Source organism: Carassius auratus, unplaced genomic scaffold, assembly GCF_003368295.1.
Source record: "Carassius auratus strain Wakin unplaced genomic scaffold, ASM336829v1 scaf_tig00004584, whole genome shotgun sequence".
In the NCBI taxonomy this organism is placed as follows: domain Eukaryota; kingdom Metazoa; phylum Chordata; class Actinopteri; order Cypriniformes; family Cyprinidae; genus Carassius; species Carassius auratus.
The window spans coordinates 15,887-37,021 of record NW_020523609.1 but is presented as its reverse complement, the minus strand read 5'-3'; the positions used below and the strand labels follow the sequence as shown (position 1 = coordinate 37,021).

At 35.7% G+C, this 21,135-nt stretch overlaps 1 protein-coding gene across 1 annotated transcript in view; it reads left to right on the top strand.

Moving 5' to 3' along the window:
- The window catches only part of LOC113070581 (dedicator of cytokinesis protein 3-like), a 102,763-nt gene extending 82,400 nt beyond the window's left edge, over positions 1-20,363 (top strand). Inside the window, exon 6 of the mRNA XM_026243978.1 lies at positions 20,211-20,363. Coding sequence (XP_026099763.1) covers positions 20,211-20,363 — 153 coding nt within the window. The remainder of the gene's footprint in view (positions 1-20,210) is intronic.
- Positions 20,364-21,135: the final 772 nt, after the last annotated feature.

Below are 21,135 nucleotides of genomic sequence, written 5' to 3'. Positions count from 1 at the left end.
ATTTTAGGCTTCGCACAAAATGTAATCAATTTTTCTGTTCAGCATTGGAGTACAAATATTGCATTTCCTTGACAGGTTTTGTGAGACCCTAATAAGTCACTTTTTTGATAAATATAGCTGGAAGTCAAACAGCCAAAGTGGGGAAAAAAAAGATCCTGGGATACGCCACAGGTTTCAAACATCGTGATTAATGTCTCCTATCACACATTCCACCAGAAAACGATTCTCTTCCACTTCTACACACTGGAATGTGCTGCTGGCAACTTACGATAAATCCGTCTCCGCACATTATAGGATTCTACAAATCTACATTGTAAATACCACAAATTCAATCCACAGAAATCAAGCAGTTGCCTTCAGACGTACAGCATTCACACACATATATATATATATATATATATATATATATATATATATATATATATTCCAGTCTCACGGTTCTGCTTTGGTGGATCCTGCCTCCGGCTGATGTACAATTTGGAAAGTCGTAATGCGATTTTGGTCGAAATAAGTTAAATGGCACAGCACATTTTGACTCGCATTACGACCAATACCAAATAATAACCTGCTGATAATAACGACACTGTGGCACTGTTATCAATACATTGACTGAAAAGCTTTGTGACAAAGTGTTGAGGTAGCCAATATGCTAAATAGACGGCATTGAACCCTGGGTATTTTGAAGAAACGCTACCGATATTATTAGGCTTTGTGTTGGATGGCTGTAGGCATCGTCGTGATTTTACATCAGGTTTAGTTAATTGCTGTTCCTGTTGACATCATAATATTTCTAAACGTCAAGGCACTCTTTTGTGAAGTGCTACTCTAGACGTGACAGTTTGAATAGTGATACAGATTGCATTGACGCACATGGTCAAACAACATCTTGACACCTACAGAATATCTAACAAATAATAGCTGTTATAGGGCCCCTATGCAAGGCTCAGTGCTCCCTATATACTTTATATTGAACATTTGTAGAAGTTTTGACAAGATTTTATTTAGAATGACTTTTAACATAATTAAAAAAAAATTGAAGATGCCACTTCATTTGATGTTTTTGACGTTCAGACTTTTAAAGTGTGATGTAGGCATCCGGATATGTTTTGGGGCCTCCCTTCAGTCTCAGATATTCCTCATAATTCAGTCGCTCAGTTTGATGGGATCTTTATTGTTTTGGTGAGAAGCACTGTATAGGTAACCCATCTTCTTATGTCAGTGGTAAATGGGATGTTATATGAACCTTGGTGGAAAGTTACTTTATAAATCTCCTTCTTCATATGACACTCCATATGAGGTGCATGACTTAATTTAGTGATTTATTGATTGATTTATTGTCCTCATAGAATGTGATTATAGCATTGTTTTTTTGTTTGTTTTGTGGAATAATCTAGCTTTTATTTGTTTTTGATTTTATTTAAAAAAAAAATTATATTATTATTTTTTGCTAGTCTGTTTTCCTTTTGTACACAAAACATAATAGCAATAAGCAAAATAACAATAACTCAACATAATTTTAAAAATAAATGAAGAAAATGTATAGTTTAATTATAAATGTAGTTTACTTCGAACATTAAATTAAATGTAATTTAATTTGTTCTGTGAAGTAACAGCTAAAATTTGATCATTTTGTAATTTGTTTGCATTGCATGGAAAAGAGTAGCATAAACATTCTTCTTAATATCTCCTTGTTTGTTCCACTGAAGAAGAATGTCATACAGGCTTGAAACGATAAACTAAACCACTTACAGACTTAAATTAATTATTCATTTATTCTTATTTCAGAAAATCATTATGAAAACATTCACTTCTCACATATTAGTCTAAAGTCCCCTGTGTGCAAAAACAAACTCAAAAACTGATCTTTTATTCCCGTGAAGCTGCAAGTGGTCGGTCATTACTGGCCTCTTTCTGTACAAACGCCTCTGTCTGCCCGACAGCGAGAACCATAGTGTTGGTGAATTGTGTGGGCTGGCGCATAGTGTCTGACTAGCCTGCCAACTTGCTGTTACTAAGGCAACCCCCTCTCCATTGGCAGTCGCCGCGGAGGTGAGGGGGCGATCCGTGCATGTGGACCTCTGTCCAGATCAGCCTGTGAAATGTGTGTTTACCTCAGACCTTAGGTAACACAACAGAACGTTGGTGTGCCAGAGTGTCCTGTTCTAAAGTGCTGGAGCATTGCTTTGATGCTGTCTGAACACTCTTTGCACAACACAAGGAAACAGACATACTTATGAGAGAAAATCAAATTGCCAAATTATTGCAAACAAGCTTTTTTCCTTGTGCTTTGAAGCCATTTAACTTCAATGTACTAGACATGCTTTGTGCTGAAAAATAAAAACAGCAGATGAAATAAGACATCTTCTCCAAATCAGGACAGCTTTCAGTCAAACCGTTGACTATATATATATATATATACAGTGTTGTGGAAAGTTACTTTTAAAAATAATGCATTACAATATTGTGTTACTCCCTAAAAAAGTAACTAATTACGTTACTTAGTTACTTTTATGGAAAGTACGTAATGCATTACGTTACTTTTGCGTTTCTTTCACTTCACTTTTTAAATAGGAGCAAGGCTTGATTGTTTTTAATATAAGAAGTTCTATTTATAGCAAATGTAAAAACCCTTTCACACCAAAAATGTAATGAATAAGCCTCAGGCTGAAGGAAAAGTAAATTCACGTCTGCACGGTAGAAAACAGGAGAAGGTGGTTCAACACAAAAAAAACAATGAAGCACAATTGTTAGTATCTTAAGTCATTTTGGGTTTTTATTATGGTTGAACACGATCATCAAAGGTCATCAGCAAAGACACCGGTTAATAAAATTGTGTTATTTAACATATTTAACTATTGCTGGTTTGCGTCATATTCTGAGTTTTAATTTGTAAACCCAATATTTTCTGTTTGATACTTCCACATAGCATCTTTAGGTTGTAATAACATAAAAAATTCAAATCCAGATCAAAGGAAGTTGATCCACATATGTCAGCTTCTGAATTTGGTCAAGACTAATCTTAATAATAGCTTACATTTCTTCCCCCTGCAGAAACCACCACAGATTCATCAATGCCGTCAAAATAAAAAAAAATGTTTAGGGCTGCATGATAAATTGCATGCGATTGTCATGCGCATCTCTTTAGTAAAGCCAGTTCTATGATTAGTAGTAAATGTCCTTCACATGCTTTCAGATGGAGCGACATTTAATACACAGAAGCTGTTTATAATTAAATCTGTGATTATGAACACGATATTGCGTAGCTTGCCAGTTACTGTTTACAATGCATGGAATGGCGTGCTGTGATTGGTTGATTGGATATATCGCATTCTGCGGAGAAGAGAGACTGCCGTTTGTCGCAGTCACTTGTTTTGTTCCTGAATAAAACAGTATTTTTGAACAAATTAGTTAAGTGAATGATTGTTATTTGCTTCTAAAGAAAGTAAACTATTTTGTTCTTTAATGAATCATTGAAAACATTATTAAAGGGGTCCTATTATGCTTTTTCACTTTTTCAACTTTAGTTAGTCTGTAATGTTGCTATTTGAGCAAATAAAAAAAGTCAGCAAAGTTACAAAGCTAAAAGTCACTTTTATTTTATCCAAAGCGACTTTTTTTTTTTTTTTTTTTCACAATGTGTGTTCCCTGGGAATTTGAAACATCTATTTTCAGTGTCCACTTTTCTTTACTTCACACTTGACATTTTTTTGCCATCACATAGCATCTACACTGGATGCAACAAAGCATTGCAAATCATTTGTCAGCATGTCAGAAATAGAACGAGTCAGTTTTCTGTTGGGTATTTGTTGCGAAGGATCCATTGTAGACAGCATCACTGATAATAATAAGTTCTATTTTGTTGGGTTACGCCGTGTCGTGCGCGTCCGGTGTAGTCACAATGTAAGTTAATGTCACTTTCTCAGGCTTGGTTTGAATTTTCAGGCCACATTATTTGAAATTAGCATGTACCAAACATGTTTCTCTCGCAGGCCGCCTATTGAGGGACCCTGGTTTAAGATCTTAGAAAGTCTGAGCCCTTAACCCCTTTAATTAAACAGTACTTCATATAACCTTAATAGAAATGCAAACCCACAACCTAACCTCTCTTTCTGCCAGTGTAAAAAAAACTAGACACACCAGTTAAAAAAAATCAATAACACAAGCTCTTCAGCAATCTTAAGTTTCTCTTTTTTAGCCACATCTCTTCTACTCATCCTCCTCCCTCCCTCCCTCCCTCCCTCCGTCTGTCTCACTTTCACTTCTTTTCTCGCCCACCATAGTGCCTACTTTGTCTAAGCAAATTTCACAAATAGCCGCAGCGGGGCGTCTTGAACACAAGAAGACGAACCATAATTTTCCACAGCCACGAGGATCCAGAGAACTCTTTCCGCACAGCTTGTACTCAGAATTAGGCATATCTCCGCCTTCCCATGGCAATTCTACTCCACTTCCTGTGTATTTTTAGCATTTAGCACTATTGTTAACTGAGCCTAATGATAATGTTTCAGCCTGTTTAACGCTATGCTGTCGCTAAGAATGTCCCAGTCTGATCTGGTTGATTCAAGACTCAAAAAGACAACTGGTTTGAATCAGTCTATTGACTCATTCGCTGACTGAATCAGATATGCTCACTTATGATAGCATTCAACATTACATGTGTTCAAAATAGCAGTTTATCTTGATGTTTAATGTGTCTACTGTATTAAAGCACAACGCTTCACTGTTAATCAGTGTTATATGTTTGCTAATGCAGATAGTTTTATTTTGGAGCGTCAGAAATTCTTCTGCATTGCACTGCAGCTCTTTGAAAGGTTGCTAAGCAACTAGTTGTGCAGTTGTGTTATCAATCACTGATGAGCGTAACGAGAGAACAGGAGACGCCCGGAGATGACCTGACGGATAGCCTGAGTGTGTTTGTGGAGGAAAAATGATAGCAAAAAAAAAACAGGAAAGGAAACAAGAGGGAGTTTTTCCACTTGATCACCAAAAGACAATATTCTGTGATAACCATTATTTTTGGTATTTTTGATCTGAGCCTCCCACAAGTATGAAAATTAAAGGCTGGATTATCATGCATCAATGCAAGAGGGAAAAGCACATTAAACTGCCTGTAGGCATCTCAAATTGAGAATAGTATTTCTGTGGACGACATTAATGTTTTTGTTGTCTTGAAGAGTTTTCGCAGCCACACTTAAAATTCAGCACAAAACTATAAAGTGCCCCCAAAAGGTATATTTGGATATTCAGTTGTTTTCTATTTGAGGAGTCATATTTTTATCTAAACAGCTGATGAATGTCTTAAAGTATGGATTTATACATTTAAATTCAAGTTGCAAACAAGTGACTGTCTTGGTGGGCAAGTAATTGAAAGTGATTCTATAATGGAAGTTATTCAGAAGTGAAAGAGTTGCAATGTGGTGTTCCTCAAGGAAGCTGTCTTGGACCATTATTATTTTCTATTTTTACCAATGATCTTCCTTTGGTTTTAAAGCGTGCAAAGGCAGTTATGTATGCAGATGATACAACATTATATCTACCAGCGCAATCAATTGATAAATTATCTGTGGATTTAGATGAGGAGTTGGACATGAGGAGTAATTAGTGGTAAAGTGGATCCGGAATAATAAGATGGTTTTAAATTTGAAAAAAAAACCTGAAAATATTGTGTTTGGATCAAATTCTAAACTTAAACTTAAACCAAAATTACATTTGTCTGTAAAGAGTGTGCCTATTGAACAGGTAGAGGAAGTTACTACCTGTAGACTTAGACTACCTTAGACTTGGAGTTATTCTAGACAGTAGGCTGAAGTGGTTAAAACAGATAGAAAATATGGTAACCGTTATGGGAAGAGGCCTATCAGTTATTAAGAGATGTGCAAAAAATGTTTGCAATACTTTGGAGTGTTACAAGCTTTTGGTGCATAAAGAAGATCTGTAAAGTTGCAAAGAAGCCTTCAGGCATCCCTCACTCTTTGCAAGGACAGTCTTGCGCTTCTGACTCACAGTATGTAAATATGTTTATATATGTAAAGGATTTGTCACTGATGATTTAAACGCAAATTTTATGTTTATGCTGCACACTATACAATGAAACGCGTAAAAAGACAGTAAAAGTCATTATAATAAGTAATTATGTACCCACCGACCGGGACACATCATAACAGTATATGTTGAGGGACGTGACATTTCTGTCAGATGCTTGAAACATTCGGCCAAATACAACACACCAGATAGCTGGCCAATCAGAGCACACCTTATTTTTCAGACTGATGAGCTTTGTAAAAAACGTTTAAGAAAAGGCAGGGCATAGAGGTTATGTGGAAAATTATGTGTTTCTTAAAACTTAAACTGCATATTTCTTTATACAAAATAATGTTATTTTAGCAACATCATATGAACCCTTTAAAAACTCTCAAGTGGCTGTCATTTTGAGCAATCATTGAACCATTGACTTAACCGATTCCTTTCAAGACACTGATCTGTTCAGATGTGAAACAAGTGACTGTTGTTATGAGCAAATCTTTGAATCATTGACTCAGTTGATTCATTTTAAAACACTTATGTGGGCTGTGTTTCCCAAAAGAATCATAAGCCTACGTTGATCATAGCTCCTCTGGTGGCAATGGGTCTACAATGTACTTAGGTTTACAAAGCTTTTGGGAAATGCTGCCCTGTTCAGAAATAAAGCAGTTATTACAATCATTTAATCAATTAATTATATTATTCATAAGTGTATTAATAGAATTATCTATAAATGCAAATTTTTTATTTTTTTTGCATTGATATAGCTAATTAAATATGTATTTATTTAAAATACATAATATATTATGCATGTATTTAAATGTATTAGATAAATCATGTCACAATTTACATTGTAATAAATATTATAGACATTTATTTTATTGAACTGTTGTATAAATACAATATCATCCAATCATGATGTTGGTTAGAATATCAGTATGGGTGTAAATTACCTGCATTCTCGTGACAATGAACAAATCTCAACCATGCTGATATTTAAACCAACAGCTCTTGCTCATGTCATATTACTTAATTAGCAAACATGCTAAAAACACCATCTTCCAAATGCAAATTTTTAGTGGGTGCGTTCGTGATATATTTGTTAGGAAAACCTCAAATATTATATTGGGGACAGTCGGATGATGGGTGTACATGTGTGATGGCGGGACGTGAGGTGTGTAATACAGTATTAGCTGAGCCTCTCTGGGTTCTGCGCTGCTCTAAGACTGGGGATGATGATTCACTCCGAGTGACTCATTCAGCTGGAACATTCCGGTGAATTCTGGCATAAAGGAGCTGCGTGTCCAACAGGTTTACATCACACTGAACTCGGATAGACTGCGCTTTATATTTAGATTCACAGTGACAAAAGATAGGACAGAGGAGGGAGGTTGATTTAGCTTTATTTTTGATGGTCACGTCTCAATCCATTACCGAAGACAACCAAGCCGTGTGACATGTTCGAAAATGACGGTTATTCCTCATTGGAGATTCCTGTTTTCCGTTTCAGTGCCCGTCAAATTCTACCCACAAACTGCAGAAATGTCTTTCTTAATCTGTACATATCCGGTCAGAGTGGGAAAATTCCAGTTTTGTGAATGTTTCATGCTGTAAACTTGGTCATGGACCTCATTGTATTCTTCTTTGAACCATTTTTTTTCTACTTATCAAACCTCTCTCACATTCTACCCATAATGCATTGCATCTCATTCCACCCCCCAACCCATCACATTATTAGTACTATTTTTTTTTGCAGCTGTTTCAGTCGATCCTTTACATGTTTTGAAACATAATGTTCTCGATCGAAATGTTCAACGGTCTTAGTACAAATCCTTTGCTCATCTAAAGCACCTTCAAGTTAGTCATTTCTGTACCTGTATTGGAACTAAACTGAAGTGCAGTTTGCTTGTTTTAGTCACCTGACTGACTCAACCAGTGGTGTGAGTTTAGGGCGGGACTACCTGTTTGTTCAGCCAGTGGTTGATGGGGAGAATGTTTGAAACAAATTTGTAAAGTAGTATTTTTGCAGTTCTTTTCAGTGCTGTAGAAATGACAGACTTCACACGATTTATTTTGCTCACCAGTCAGTGAAAGATAATTTTTTGTTGACTGGGTTTGATCAGATTAAGTGTTTGATGACTCTGTTGTACCATTCGCACAACACTTACTTTAGGATGGACTCACCTTTAGTCATTCGGATAATCTGCATGTTTCTTTGTGAGAAATTATTTACGGTAATGAATGTCACGTGGAGACAATTGTGATCAGTGTTGTAAGTAATGTTGCAAGTAAAATATCACTGACAACTTGTTTGCAATTGTCAAGATTGTTACTTTTTTACTTATATTTTTGTATTTTAACACTTTTATATTTTAAAATACTTGGATGTTAGAACATGAATGATTCCTTAAACCATGCAGCCTGTAATGGAGAGTTTTAGAGAGTAGTGAAGTGATTTTAATTTTTTTTTTTTTTCAGATTTTATTCATACTTTTAAAATGTGTAATAGTAATATTAATTATTTAATAATAATAATTATAATAATTATTATTAATAACTTACTAAAATTAATAATTAAAACCACTAATGATTCTATAGCACTGTTAGATATAATATTTAGCCAATTTAAAAATGTAATTGTCATAATTTCCCTATAATGTATGCATTATAATGTTGTGATGCCAAATTTCAACTGTAAAATTTAAAACAATGTATTTTTATTTTATATTTGTTTGTTTATTTATTTATGGGTTACTTTTGAATTAAATTAAATTAAATTAAATTTTCACCATTACATTTTCAAGAAAATGAAGCCTAAAACCATTTTTTTTTTTTTTTTTTTTTTTTACAACATGCTTTTCATGTACACACAGGCACATTTTAGCTTATAAATGTAGTTATCATTACTGTAAAATGGAAAAAATGTGTACAATGTTTCAATCACATACCATATATTTATGAAATACACAAATTATATATTCTTTTAATTATCAGCATTCAGTAATCTATCTATGCTTGATGTAATGCCTTTAATTAATGCTGATTTTGAATGAACTTAATTGCATTCATGACAATCTAATGAAAAACATTGATGTTGGACCTTAGAGTAAAAAAAAGAAAGTACAAAGTCATAAGAATTTTGTAGTTAAATTGTCCTGAAAATAATGTAAACAACTAAAAAAAAATACAAGTAAAAAAATATGCATTGGCCTCATTTTGTTTATGCAAAAGTTTGTTTCTTTTCGTCTCCGATTTTTAGGTGAAATGTGATTCACACTTTGTCTGTGTGGCATTCACTCTTCTTTTTTCTTTTGATTTAAATTACTGCAAAACACATGCATAAATAACATCTCTTGGAGCTCAACTCATCCAAGTTCCCCATCACTACCTACAACTGTGTGGCAAGTGTAAATTCACATCCACAATATGGATGCGTTTCAGCATCAGTGCCGCAGATCGACTGTTCCTATTTAACAATATGGCCACACAGATGCCTCGCTCAGCTAATGTGGCTTCTTGCAGATCTCTTGCTGTTTTCAAGGACTCACACAATTTGTAATGCCCACTGATGAGTGAGAATATCAACCTCGCGATCTGACAAAGCCTTTCTGGAATCCATATTTGAACAATCTGATAGCTGCACCTGGACAGAATAGCCTGAGATTGTGGGCTTGGATTTGATTTGTCGCTTCAGTCAGCAACTTGTGTCTAATCACTATGATTGTAGGTAGCACATCTTTGAACACTGTCAGCTTGCCAAGACATCACACTGGAATCCCATCTCAGTGGAATAAGAAAAAAAATAAAAAATCAAGCCCAACACATCATAGTTTGACTATGAAAATTCAATATTATTCAATATTAAAGTCTGTTGAGCAGAGGTTTGCTGTTACTTGTTTATTTATTATTATTTATTTTTTTATATAATTATAATGCTTGCTAAGATACCCTTTTCAGTATTGTAAATATTGATATATATATATGTTGCTTAGTATTGGATATTTACTGTATATATTTTATAATTTCACCTAATTTATTACCGTTATTGTCATTTAGTGCTCTAAAAGTTAATGTTTAAAAACATAATGACAGATAAATTGATAACACTGTTAAATGTAATTTTTAGCAAATCTCAATAATAATCTTCAAGATTTTCAGCATACATTAAGTTGTAAAGCCTATTCACTCAAAGGCTTTAAAACAATGTTATAAAATTAAATGTAAAACAATAATATATAATTCATATGAAAAGGTTTTAGGGAGAGATTTGACCTTTTTTTCATAATTAATGGATAAATAGATATGGTGGATATACATATTACATCTTACCAAACATTTTAAAAACATTAAACCACTAATGATTTTATAGCACTGTTAAATGTAAGTATTACATTATAAAAAAAATGTATAACAAATTTCGAAATTAGTTTTCATAATTTCTCCTTTTTCATACTGTACATTAGGTTGTAAAGCCTACATTCAATTATATGTAAAATATTACATTTATATTCAAAATGGCATATAAACATATATTAAATATTATTTTAAAATAATTAAAAATGTACAATTAAAAGTAATTATTTTACCCAATATATACTTGTGTTATATGTATATTTATTATTATTATTACTTGGTAGACTGTACAGAAGGGTACTTTTTCATTTTAATATCAAGTATATATAATTATAGTTTTATTTATTTAATAAAACTATGAAAGTTTATGCTCTACGCTATATAAATATATATATATATATATATATATATATATATATATACCTTTTATATTCTTATTTCTTCTTTAGTTTTAGTCATGTAGTATATAACCTTATTATATCATCTCATTTATCATATCATATAATTTTATATTATACTGTGTTATTTAGATTTATTTTCATTAACGAAAACAGAGTGTGTTCAATGGATTGTACTTTTGTGTAACATTGTAACATTTTTCAGCTGATTAAACTTTCTGAAAAAAAAAGAGAAAAAAACAGGCAAAAACTCCATTAAATAATTTTGAAAGTTTTGAAAATGATGTGATCAAGGACATTAATCCAATATGCCATCGAAAAGACTGTAAGTCTATTTCTCACAGCTTTGTTTTATTCCCCTTTAAATTCAATATTAAGGCTTATACATCCTTATAAACAGCCACCTAACAACCATCCAAAACACTTTAGCAACCACCTATCAGCTCCCTGACATCTTTAATAAGAACTAGTTCCTCTCTAGTCTTTGTATATTAGCATGACGTCAGTGTTTAAGCGTGATGTTGAGAGTGATTCACTGTGAAGGCTAGCACTCATCGCTGTCAGCTGAAGACGGCGTGTTTGAGATGCATGGCTCTGGAAAGCAAACTGGCAGCGGTTTCCTCCAATGGCAAGAATCCCTGGCATGCCTCTGCGTTTCTTCGGAGACGGCGAGGGAGGGAGAGCGTGTGCATGTGGGCTGCCGACAGCTTCACACAGTGCTAGTTAGATAACTCCAATACAATGAGAGAAAGAAAAGCAAGACTTCAGTAAGAGGGGAAGGAATTGCTTGCAGTGTCCAAAATAGATTTGCGATAAATTAGAGTTGCGAGAGAGAGAGAGAGAGAGAGAGAGAGAGAGTTATATGTAAACCGTGCACTGCTCGGGAAAGTGTGCGCTCCTGGTTGACGTGGGTGGCAACGTGTGTCTGAATGCGCGTGTGATAGAGAGCGAGAGAGGGAGAGACCAGTTGCAGGAGAAGAGGGATCGAGGTATTTGACAGCCTATGATCTCCGCACGTTTCGAGCGGATGCACTGGAGAGGTTAGAGTACAGACGTGTCGGACTGTCGCAGTAAGTAGTGCCGTTTCTTTCTTTACAGTGAAAACAAGCGATTTCTGATTGTACTGCATCTTGTGTTGATGCAGTATGCAAGACATGCTGGTCTTGTTTGACAGAGTAGATATTGTGTTCATAGTTGTGTCAGGCCTGGAGGTAGGACCAGGGTTACGACCTTTCAGTGGACTGACTTCATTGTGTGATGCTCTACGAAACTTACCGCGGTAACAACGTGACATGCGGCGAAGCGGGACATTTTAAAACATTTAACATGAAAAACACTTAAACACTGACCAGGTAAACTCATTTTTTTTTTGTCAAACCTTACTTGTAATAAACACTAACTACTTTCAAAAGAACTAAGCTTTATTCCACAGATAAAGTGAATAATATCGCGTTTTCTCCCCAATAGAAGCCCATTATAAGGAAACAGCTTAACATGATTTAACGTACCTTAACAATGACCGGGGAAAACCAAATTTCTGTCAAATTTTACATATAATAAACACTTTCTGCTGTCAAAACAGCAAACTTTTATTCAGCGTATAATGCTATAGCTTTAACATGGCTTAACATAGCCTACCTTAACAATGACCTTAACAATGATTAATAATGTCATTTTAGTTTGAATTTATCTCCAGTAAATTCACTCAAATGCCATCGAGCATTGCATAAATGTTAAAAAGTGTCGCAGGCAAACTTTACATATGACTATCCAGTTATGTCCTGCCTGAAAATAAATTGATGTTAAGAAATGAAGCTGAAAGATAAGTTGCTAACTCCTGGCTTCAGTGTTGCTACACAGAACGGAAGTAAATAGCATATGAAGTAAGCATGGTTATTGTTAAGGTAGGCTGCATTAAACCACGTTAAGCTGTTTCTTTATAATGGATTTCTACGGGGGAGAAAACGCTTAATGTGATATTATTCAGTTTATCTGTGGAAAAAGGGCTAGTTCTTTTGACAGTAGTTAGTGTTTACTAGTAAGGTTTGACAAAAATGTGGGTTTCCCTGGTCGCTGTTTACGTACGTGCGTTAAGCCACGGTAGAAATTTTACACGTTAAGTGTTTTAAAATGTCCCTGCAAAGTATTTGACTTTTATTGGATGTTGGGATATCTTAATTCTCAATTTTACCAATTTAAATTTCAGTTTTATATAAAAAAAAAAAAATTTCGCAACACAAATGCTGTTTTCTATAATATTATGACTTTTATCACTTTAAAAGTAGTTTAAAACAAGTTCACCCACATATGACAATTTTGTCATTTACCTACCCTCATGCTGCTCTAAACTTATTTTTCATTAAGTTGAAATCGCAAATTTTTATATGAAAAATAGAGCATTTTGCAAAACAAATTCTTAGTGTTCGCTAATATTTACATCTTTTTCACTTTTTATTTTTGCTGTTTACAGGAGTAGTTTACCCACAAGTGACTATTTTGTCATCACTTACTCATCATGTCATTCTAAACTCATTGTTTATCAAGTTTATTGCACTTTACGTTTCACAACATAAATGCTCAGTATTCGCTAATATTATATTTTTTGCTCGTTGCTTTTTTTTTTAAGTTGAAAAGACAAGTTTACCAACAAATTTCAGTCCTGTAATTGTTTACTCATGTCATTCTAAACTTATTTTTCATCGAGACTAATTTCACTTCTGTACGAAAAAAGAGCATTTTGCAACAGGATTGCTTTTTTTTTTAACTGTTTAAAACAAATTAATCTACAAATGACAATTCTAATAATATTAAATTGAATTGCACTTTTATGTGAAAAATAGAGCATTTTACGACATTAATTCTTAGTGTTCACTAATATTTACATATTTTTTCACTTGTTTTGTTTTTGCTTGCTTTTTACAAGAATAGTTCACCCACAAATAACTGTTCTTTCATTATTTACTTACCCTCATGTCATTCTAAACATATTTTTCATTTAATTACATTCCTTTGTACGAAAAATAGAGCATTACACAACATGAATGCAGTATTCAGTATATCTTTTTTTTCTGTTTAGTAAATACTTCATCCACAAATGACAGTTCTGTCATTGTTTACACAATCATGTCATTCTAAACTAATTTTTCATAAATTTTAATTCCACTTTTGTACTTTTCATAATGTGAATTATTGGTATTGACTAGTAATGTATCTTATGCTTGTTTCTGAAAACAACAACAACAAAAATATAAATATATATATATTTTTGGTGATTAATGGATAGTTCACCCTCAAATGAAAAATTTTGTCGTTGTTTACTCAGCTTCATGCCGGTTCAAACCTTTTCATTTGACGTTACACAAAACTGGGAGAACTGGGGTTGTCAAAGTTGAAATTCAGACAAAAAAATGAAACCTCTTTGGTTTCAGTTCCCAGGGTTCATGTAGGAACTGCAGGGTGTTTGGGCTATCTCTTTAAGAGTTGTTTATTCATTTAGCCAAAGCTTTAATCCTAAGTGGCCTGAGGTTGCACGAGTAAGCAGTTTCTTATGTTTCCGAGACACTGTTAAGCAGAAGATAGAGTATCACTTTAAAGTGTTTATGGCATTTAAAAGGTGGAAAGATGATTCCCCTTCTTCAGATTCCTGGACTGCATCTTTAGACACATTGGGCCATCTGATTCATGATGCATTCATTTCATTTCAGTGAACATGTTGAACTCAATAACTGAACTCAATTAAATTATACTGTGTTCCCAGAAGTCCCTGCTTGACATTTGATGCGTCATTTCTATTTGAGAAATGCAGTTTATTGTAACTATCTATTATAGATTATGTCAAATGCTGTTGTACATTATGGCTGAACATTATTGTTGATAATTATTAATCTAATCCGGTTGCCAGGTCCTTGGGTATATGGTTGCCAGGATGTTGTAGGTGGTTTATATGGCAGTATGAACTATTATTAATAGCAATGAAGATTTCCAAAAGTCACATGAGGTTTGTTGGAGGTCTCTAAACAGTTTGTTGCATGTTTTTGCTGTGAAATTGCCACAATACCTCCTGACTTTCCCATGTGGTCTGTCATTTCCACTGCCCTTTGTTGACCCAGAGCAAAGACATGCAAACACACACCAACTGACTGACAGTCCTGCTTGGCAGCGTGGAACTGTGAGTAAAGTGAGATTGCTTGACCTGAGCAAAGGTCATGTCGGGCCATGAGAGGTTTGACGCTAGCATGTTAGCCAGTTAGCACTCATACACTCACTCACTGAGTGTCAACTTCCTTTTCAACATACCCACACATATGGTCTTTTTAAGCTATTTTGGAACATTTTATGCTAGTTGATTGTGTTAATGTGATGCTGCAGAGCTAACAATCACATCAAACTGCTGACACACCTTGAAGATTTAAGATTAAAAATAAGTTGTTCTTTAAATGAAGCATTCAGATTTTCCTCACAAAACTCATATTTCAAGTGAGTTGGCTCATTATTCACATAGTCGTCCTGTTATTTTGTATTTATTATGTAATTTGGTCTTCCACTGATCTACCGACATATACGCAAATATCTCTCTTTACACCTGCTAGCATTTCCTTAGCTAATAGTGTAGGTTGTATTTTATCTGTATTCCATTTACCATCTGCTGTCTTCCCTGCAACAAAACCTGAGCCTCAGATGTGTGGTTAGAGAAGAGTCTGTGTGTGTGGGGCGAGATGAGTCGGCTAGCGCAGGTGAGCGTTAGCATTAGCACCCGAAGGAGCAGCGGTGACTGTACAGAATGTGGGCGAAACTGTGTGAGTCACACTCTATCACTGACTGAAGTGTCTCAAATAGAGGACACAGGAAGCTAATAAATTGATTTATCATAGTTTGCAATTCATGTTTTGTATAACATGTCCATTTCCTGTTAGAAAAACGTTTTGAATCTGGATTTGTGTTTGTTTTTAGTACTAGCTTCTTTCATGCTGTCTATAAAATGGCTGTTAGTCCACTGCATCCTTTACTTCAGGCTCACTAGCATGTTGTGTTTTGTTGCGTTTGCTGGTGCTAAGTACTAATTCTCTGCTACTATCTATAGCCAAAATTCAGTGCCAACCTGATAAACTTCGAATCTGTGATTAGTTCTTCCTTTGAAGCATCCATTGTATCCACCCGGTGTCTTACTAAAAAGCCAGAAGTCACAGAACAAAGGATGAACATGATCGTTTTGTGTTCTCATGAGAGCTAATGTTTATAATGGGTCATTTAACCAGCTAAACAAACAGTGCTTTATTGAGAAACGCTTTGATTCTATTTGTGGCAACATCCTCAGTGGAGGCTGATGTTTAGAAGTCACCGAAGGTACATTGCTCTCTATGGCTTCAGTAGGAGGCGAGAGTCATACAGTTTATGCAATGTAGTGTATTTTCTTGAATATATGTGACCCTGGACCACAAAACCAGTCTTCAGTCAAGAAAACATTGTTTGGATCGATTTTTGTCTCATGCCAAAAATCATTAGGATTTTAAGTAAAGATCATGTTCCATAAAGATATTTTGTAAATTTCCCACCGTCAATATATCAAAACCTAATTTTTCCAGATATTCCAGATATTCAAACAGTTGTATCTCTTGTGTGTGTGTGTGTGTGTGTGTGTGTGTGTGTGTGTGTGTGTGTGTGTCTGTCTGTCTGTGTGTGTGTGTGTGTATGTGTGTTTTACATACTATTCACAGACCCAACATCACAACTAAGCTGCAAAAATGGCTCTTTATGAAATTTCTGATTACAGATTGTTCCCGGATTTCTAGTTATGGAGGAAGTTGGATGAATTCCTGTGCACCAGAAGAAGATTATATTATTATTCCAGGTGGCATATGACTAAACAATAAGAGTTCGATATGGGGTAAAATTTGCCAAACAATGTGCTGTTCCCAACTGTGTTGCACCTGCCATTTCTCGTTTGAAGGATCCAGCATTAGAAAATTAGTTTATTTTGAACAAGCTGCTTGATCATGTGCAAAAGTGAAACATTTATTTAATATGGTTTCCTATTAGAATTCTACCAAATACGAACCTAAGAGAAGATATGGATGAATTGGCTGAGAGTTGGACATGGTGAGATGTGATTCTGACACCTTGTACTGTAGCTCAATCCGGTCTCTGTATTTAAAGCATGTGAGTCATGCAGTTGTGGAAAGTGTGATAAATACATGTTCTTCACACAGCTCGGTGCAACACATGCTGTAGCTCCTCTTCCCACACACTCATACACTGAGTGTTCTTCAGTTGTCTAAAGCACAGACCACAAACGGTGCTTTGCATGTGAGTTTCCATTGAATCTCTTCAGCTACATCATCCCTTGCAACAATTAATGATACTGAATGATTGGCATATTTACTGTATTCCAGTTCTGGCAGGGTAAAGTCTAGTTTTTGGCCTTAAAAACACTTTATTTGTTCAGATTGTTTCCCATAACTTTGGCACTTGTTGGTTTTACCATCAATTACATTATTTGGGAATAGCTTCTAGAGATTCCCTGCTAAAACACTCAGCAGTCATGAGGTTTCTTTTACAAACACAAAGCTCTGTTGATGTTTGAAGTCTCTGTTCTGAATACCCTACTGAAATATCAGTGTCAATCGTTGAAGTATACTTGTTAATCGACTAGGGACCCTGTAAGTGGTAGAGGATCCTGGTGGATTGTGAACTGGATGCAATCCATCTTTCAGTTACCACAGAGGAGGCGAGGTTCTTGCCGCTGGGTTGTGGGGGAGGCTGTCAATCCAAGCTTTTATTTCAGTTAAAGCTCAAGGATTGATACACGTCTCTCGACAGCCAAGTTAAAACATAATAATCACATTATACTGAGGCTGATATATCTGTGTGTCATTGGTGTAAACGGATTGCCTTGTTCATGGATGGTAAGAGAGCAAGAGCACTACAGGGAGGATGACCCCACACTGTGTACTAAAAGCTCTAGAAATATCTCACGTGGGAAGCCATGCAGAAACATCATGTCGTTTTATACTAGATATCTTCATGTATGAAATCCTTTGTAGAGGCCCAGATAAGCGACTCATATTTACGTATTTAATTCATTTTATTCCACAGATACAGGCAAATGGAATTGGCTAAATATCATTGATAAAATCGAATCCTATCTTTGAGATATAGCCAGGAGTCTGATAAAGTGTTAGCTGGTACCAAACCATGGGCAGCAGATTATTTGAGTCAGTTGGTCAGTTTGAAATCAGTAAACATAATTTGGTGTGCTTGGGTCAACTCTCGCTCAGTCGATTGTAGAAAAATGTCACTTCGCTCCTCAACCCACAATGACCTGAATTTTACCACAGGGAATTTGACAACAAATTGTTAAAATAGTTACAACACAGTTGAGGGTTATCAAATTATAATCAGAGCAACAGAATACAAGCATACTGAGAAATTTAAATTGACAGTAATTGTCTTGAAATGTATTGTTGAAGGCTGCGAGTTTGTTACAAAAGTGACATTTTGATAGCTGTAGCTGAATTTAGAGATGCAGTGTGTTGAAGAGAATGGTTATGTCTCTGAATTTCAACCATCAAATTCCCCCAGAAGATGCTAGTATACTTCACTAGCAAACTAGTCGATTGTCAGGAGACTAGATGACTACAATAGATGCCAAACTATTGAGACTACCCTGGTCAGCTAACTTCACCACAATGTAGGTCCATCAGGTACTGTATACCAGCAGCAAACAAGCACTAACCAGCATTAAACATCTTGGACCAATGTAAATCCAGACTAGTTTAGTTAGCAGGGGATTGGAGTGCATTGGTTTTCCCACCAAGCTGCTTAACAAGCAAATTATGCAAGACTATCCCGATCAGCCAGTTTATCCAAAAAGGCTATACTGGTCCACCAGCTAAAGCAATACCAAACAAGCACTAACCAATGTGCACCAGGTTGAAATATCATAGGAATCCAGCATTGTCTGCAAGCATGAGATGCTGGAGTGCTGGTTTTCCCCCCAACTTCATCAAAAACGCCATGCTGGTCTACCAAGAAAACCAGCCCCAAACCAGTATTAAACAATATAAACCAACTTGGTCCAGCATAGAAATTCATAATGGTTTTTATCTGAAGATTCTGTCTTAGTTTCCACCAGAGTCTTATCGCTCTGCTCATCCTAACAGGAAGTGGACTTATGGTGCGATCTGCAGCTGGTCATTGAGATTCTTCTCCAAGAATCTCTCCATTGAGACTAGCATGAAAAGATTCACACTGTTCTGCTTGTGATTGCATGAGGAAGGAGTAATTATTGATGCCACCATCAGTCTCCAGTGACAGGAGCAACCAGAAAAAAGGGCTACATCCAGTAGAGAAGTAAATACGACAGGGAATTTGATGGATGTGGCTTTTACTTGAATGTACAAATCCCATCTGATTTCACCATTAACAGACTGTGGAATGACATAGTGACAGATGCTACATACAGTATGTGGGTATCCAGGGGGAACATTCTAGTGTAAACTCCACATAATCCTTCTTTGTTTTCAAGAGCACGTCAAACTCAAGTTCTGAGGTTTTTTCGGTGATGGAGGGCGCTAGAGACCACACGCACAGGCGGCACAGCATGTTGGTGTGACAAATGCACAGATCTGTCTTCTGCAAGTCTCCCCAAGGGCCCATGAGGGAGTCGTTATCATCCATCATACACAAACTTGGAGGGGAAGCCTTGCAGTTTGGGACATGTGCTTAGATGATACTCAGTGGTTGTTCCTCTTCTTTGACTGTCTGTGGCTTTGATTACCTACAGTACTGTAATTCCATGTGAAGGCAGCATGAAGTGCCATTCACACTGACAGTGATTTGAAGGAAGCTTGAATTTACTTAATTCAGTGACAAATAAAACAAAGTTACGTAGAGTTGAGAGAATTATTTAACTAAAAGCTAATTTACACTACACTGACAAATGATGACAAGCCGCAACAGACGTTCATTATGTTGGACCAGTGTGTTACCAATGTAGTCATCTATTTGCAATTGTCGGTACTACTTTTGACAACTAAACCGTTTATTCGCATTTATTCATATTTATTAGGTGATTGAATATCTGAGAAGTGACGCTCTGTAATCTGTTGATTGTTGGACATGGACATGGTAATATCATGCCATTCCACCTTGAAGTACTATAATAATGCCATGGTGAATGTATATGGTAATATTTGCAGTCTTTGAGGAGCCATTCAATTTCAAGTATTACGATATTCTGTAGTACAGTGTCATGTACAGTGTATAGTACTTAGTAAGTGTGTATTGTAATTTGCACTGAATGTACTTGCAGATTGATTGTTTACTTGCACTATAATATTTATTATATAAGACTACTGTACATTTCCCTGTGAAATTTGAGGCCAGTTTGTCATGTATGGATAAAATAAATGTTTGCTTTTTTTTTTTTTCTCTCTTCAGAAGCATAAAGTCGATCTCTTTTACAAGCTCCGTCACGTGATGAACGAGTTGATTGATCTGAGGCGACAACTGCTTTCAGGCCATCTGACCCAGGATCAAGTCCGTGAAGTCAAACGCCACATCACTGTACGACTGGACTGGGGCAATGAGTGAGTACTTCGCTTATACAAATTCCCGGAACAAATTCAAATGAAAAAATTTGCCTTAAATGTGATAAAGGTTAGTAATGTTAGCCATTATGGAAATTTCCACCATAAGACTCCTCTGTCTCTGTCAAATCACTACAGCGCCATTTTGGAGAATATGAGATGAACGCAGGCAGCACACGCTCTTCTGTGTCAGCGGCGCCTCACTGATGCAGTGTTTTCTTTCAAATCAAAGTGTAAATACCAGTGTTGTGGGTAACGTTAGAGTACTCTAATTACTTTTTTCCTGAAATTTGTAACTTAACGCGTTAGTTCCGTGCGTAAGTAATCAGTAACTTCGTTATTTAAAAAAAAAAAAAGTAATCCGTTATTTTAAGGAAAGGAAAATCCCGACTGCAGCCTGCTTTTTGTCAGACAGTAGTCCTAGGTCTACTGTGCCACCTGCGGATGTACAATATCAGCGGAGCCGAAGCTCTGTGATCGTAAAGTCAATGGCTGTGATGCGTCTGTGCTCTGTGCCTGACCCTGTGTGTGGGGGGGGGGTTTCAAACTCCCGGCAAGATAGCAGAGAGGACAGCGTTTGGTTTATGGAAGTACGCACATTATTTTCAATTTGTCAACGAAAAAGAAAAGAACATAACGGTAAAATGCACACTCTGCTTTGGTGAAAAGCTTCTGTCGACCGCCTGTTTAAGGTTGTGTTTACAAGTAAGCATACTTGTACTTTGATAACTGCATTATTTAAAGTTAAAGAAAAATCAGGAGTTGGTGCTCATAAT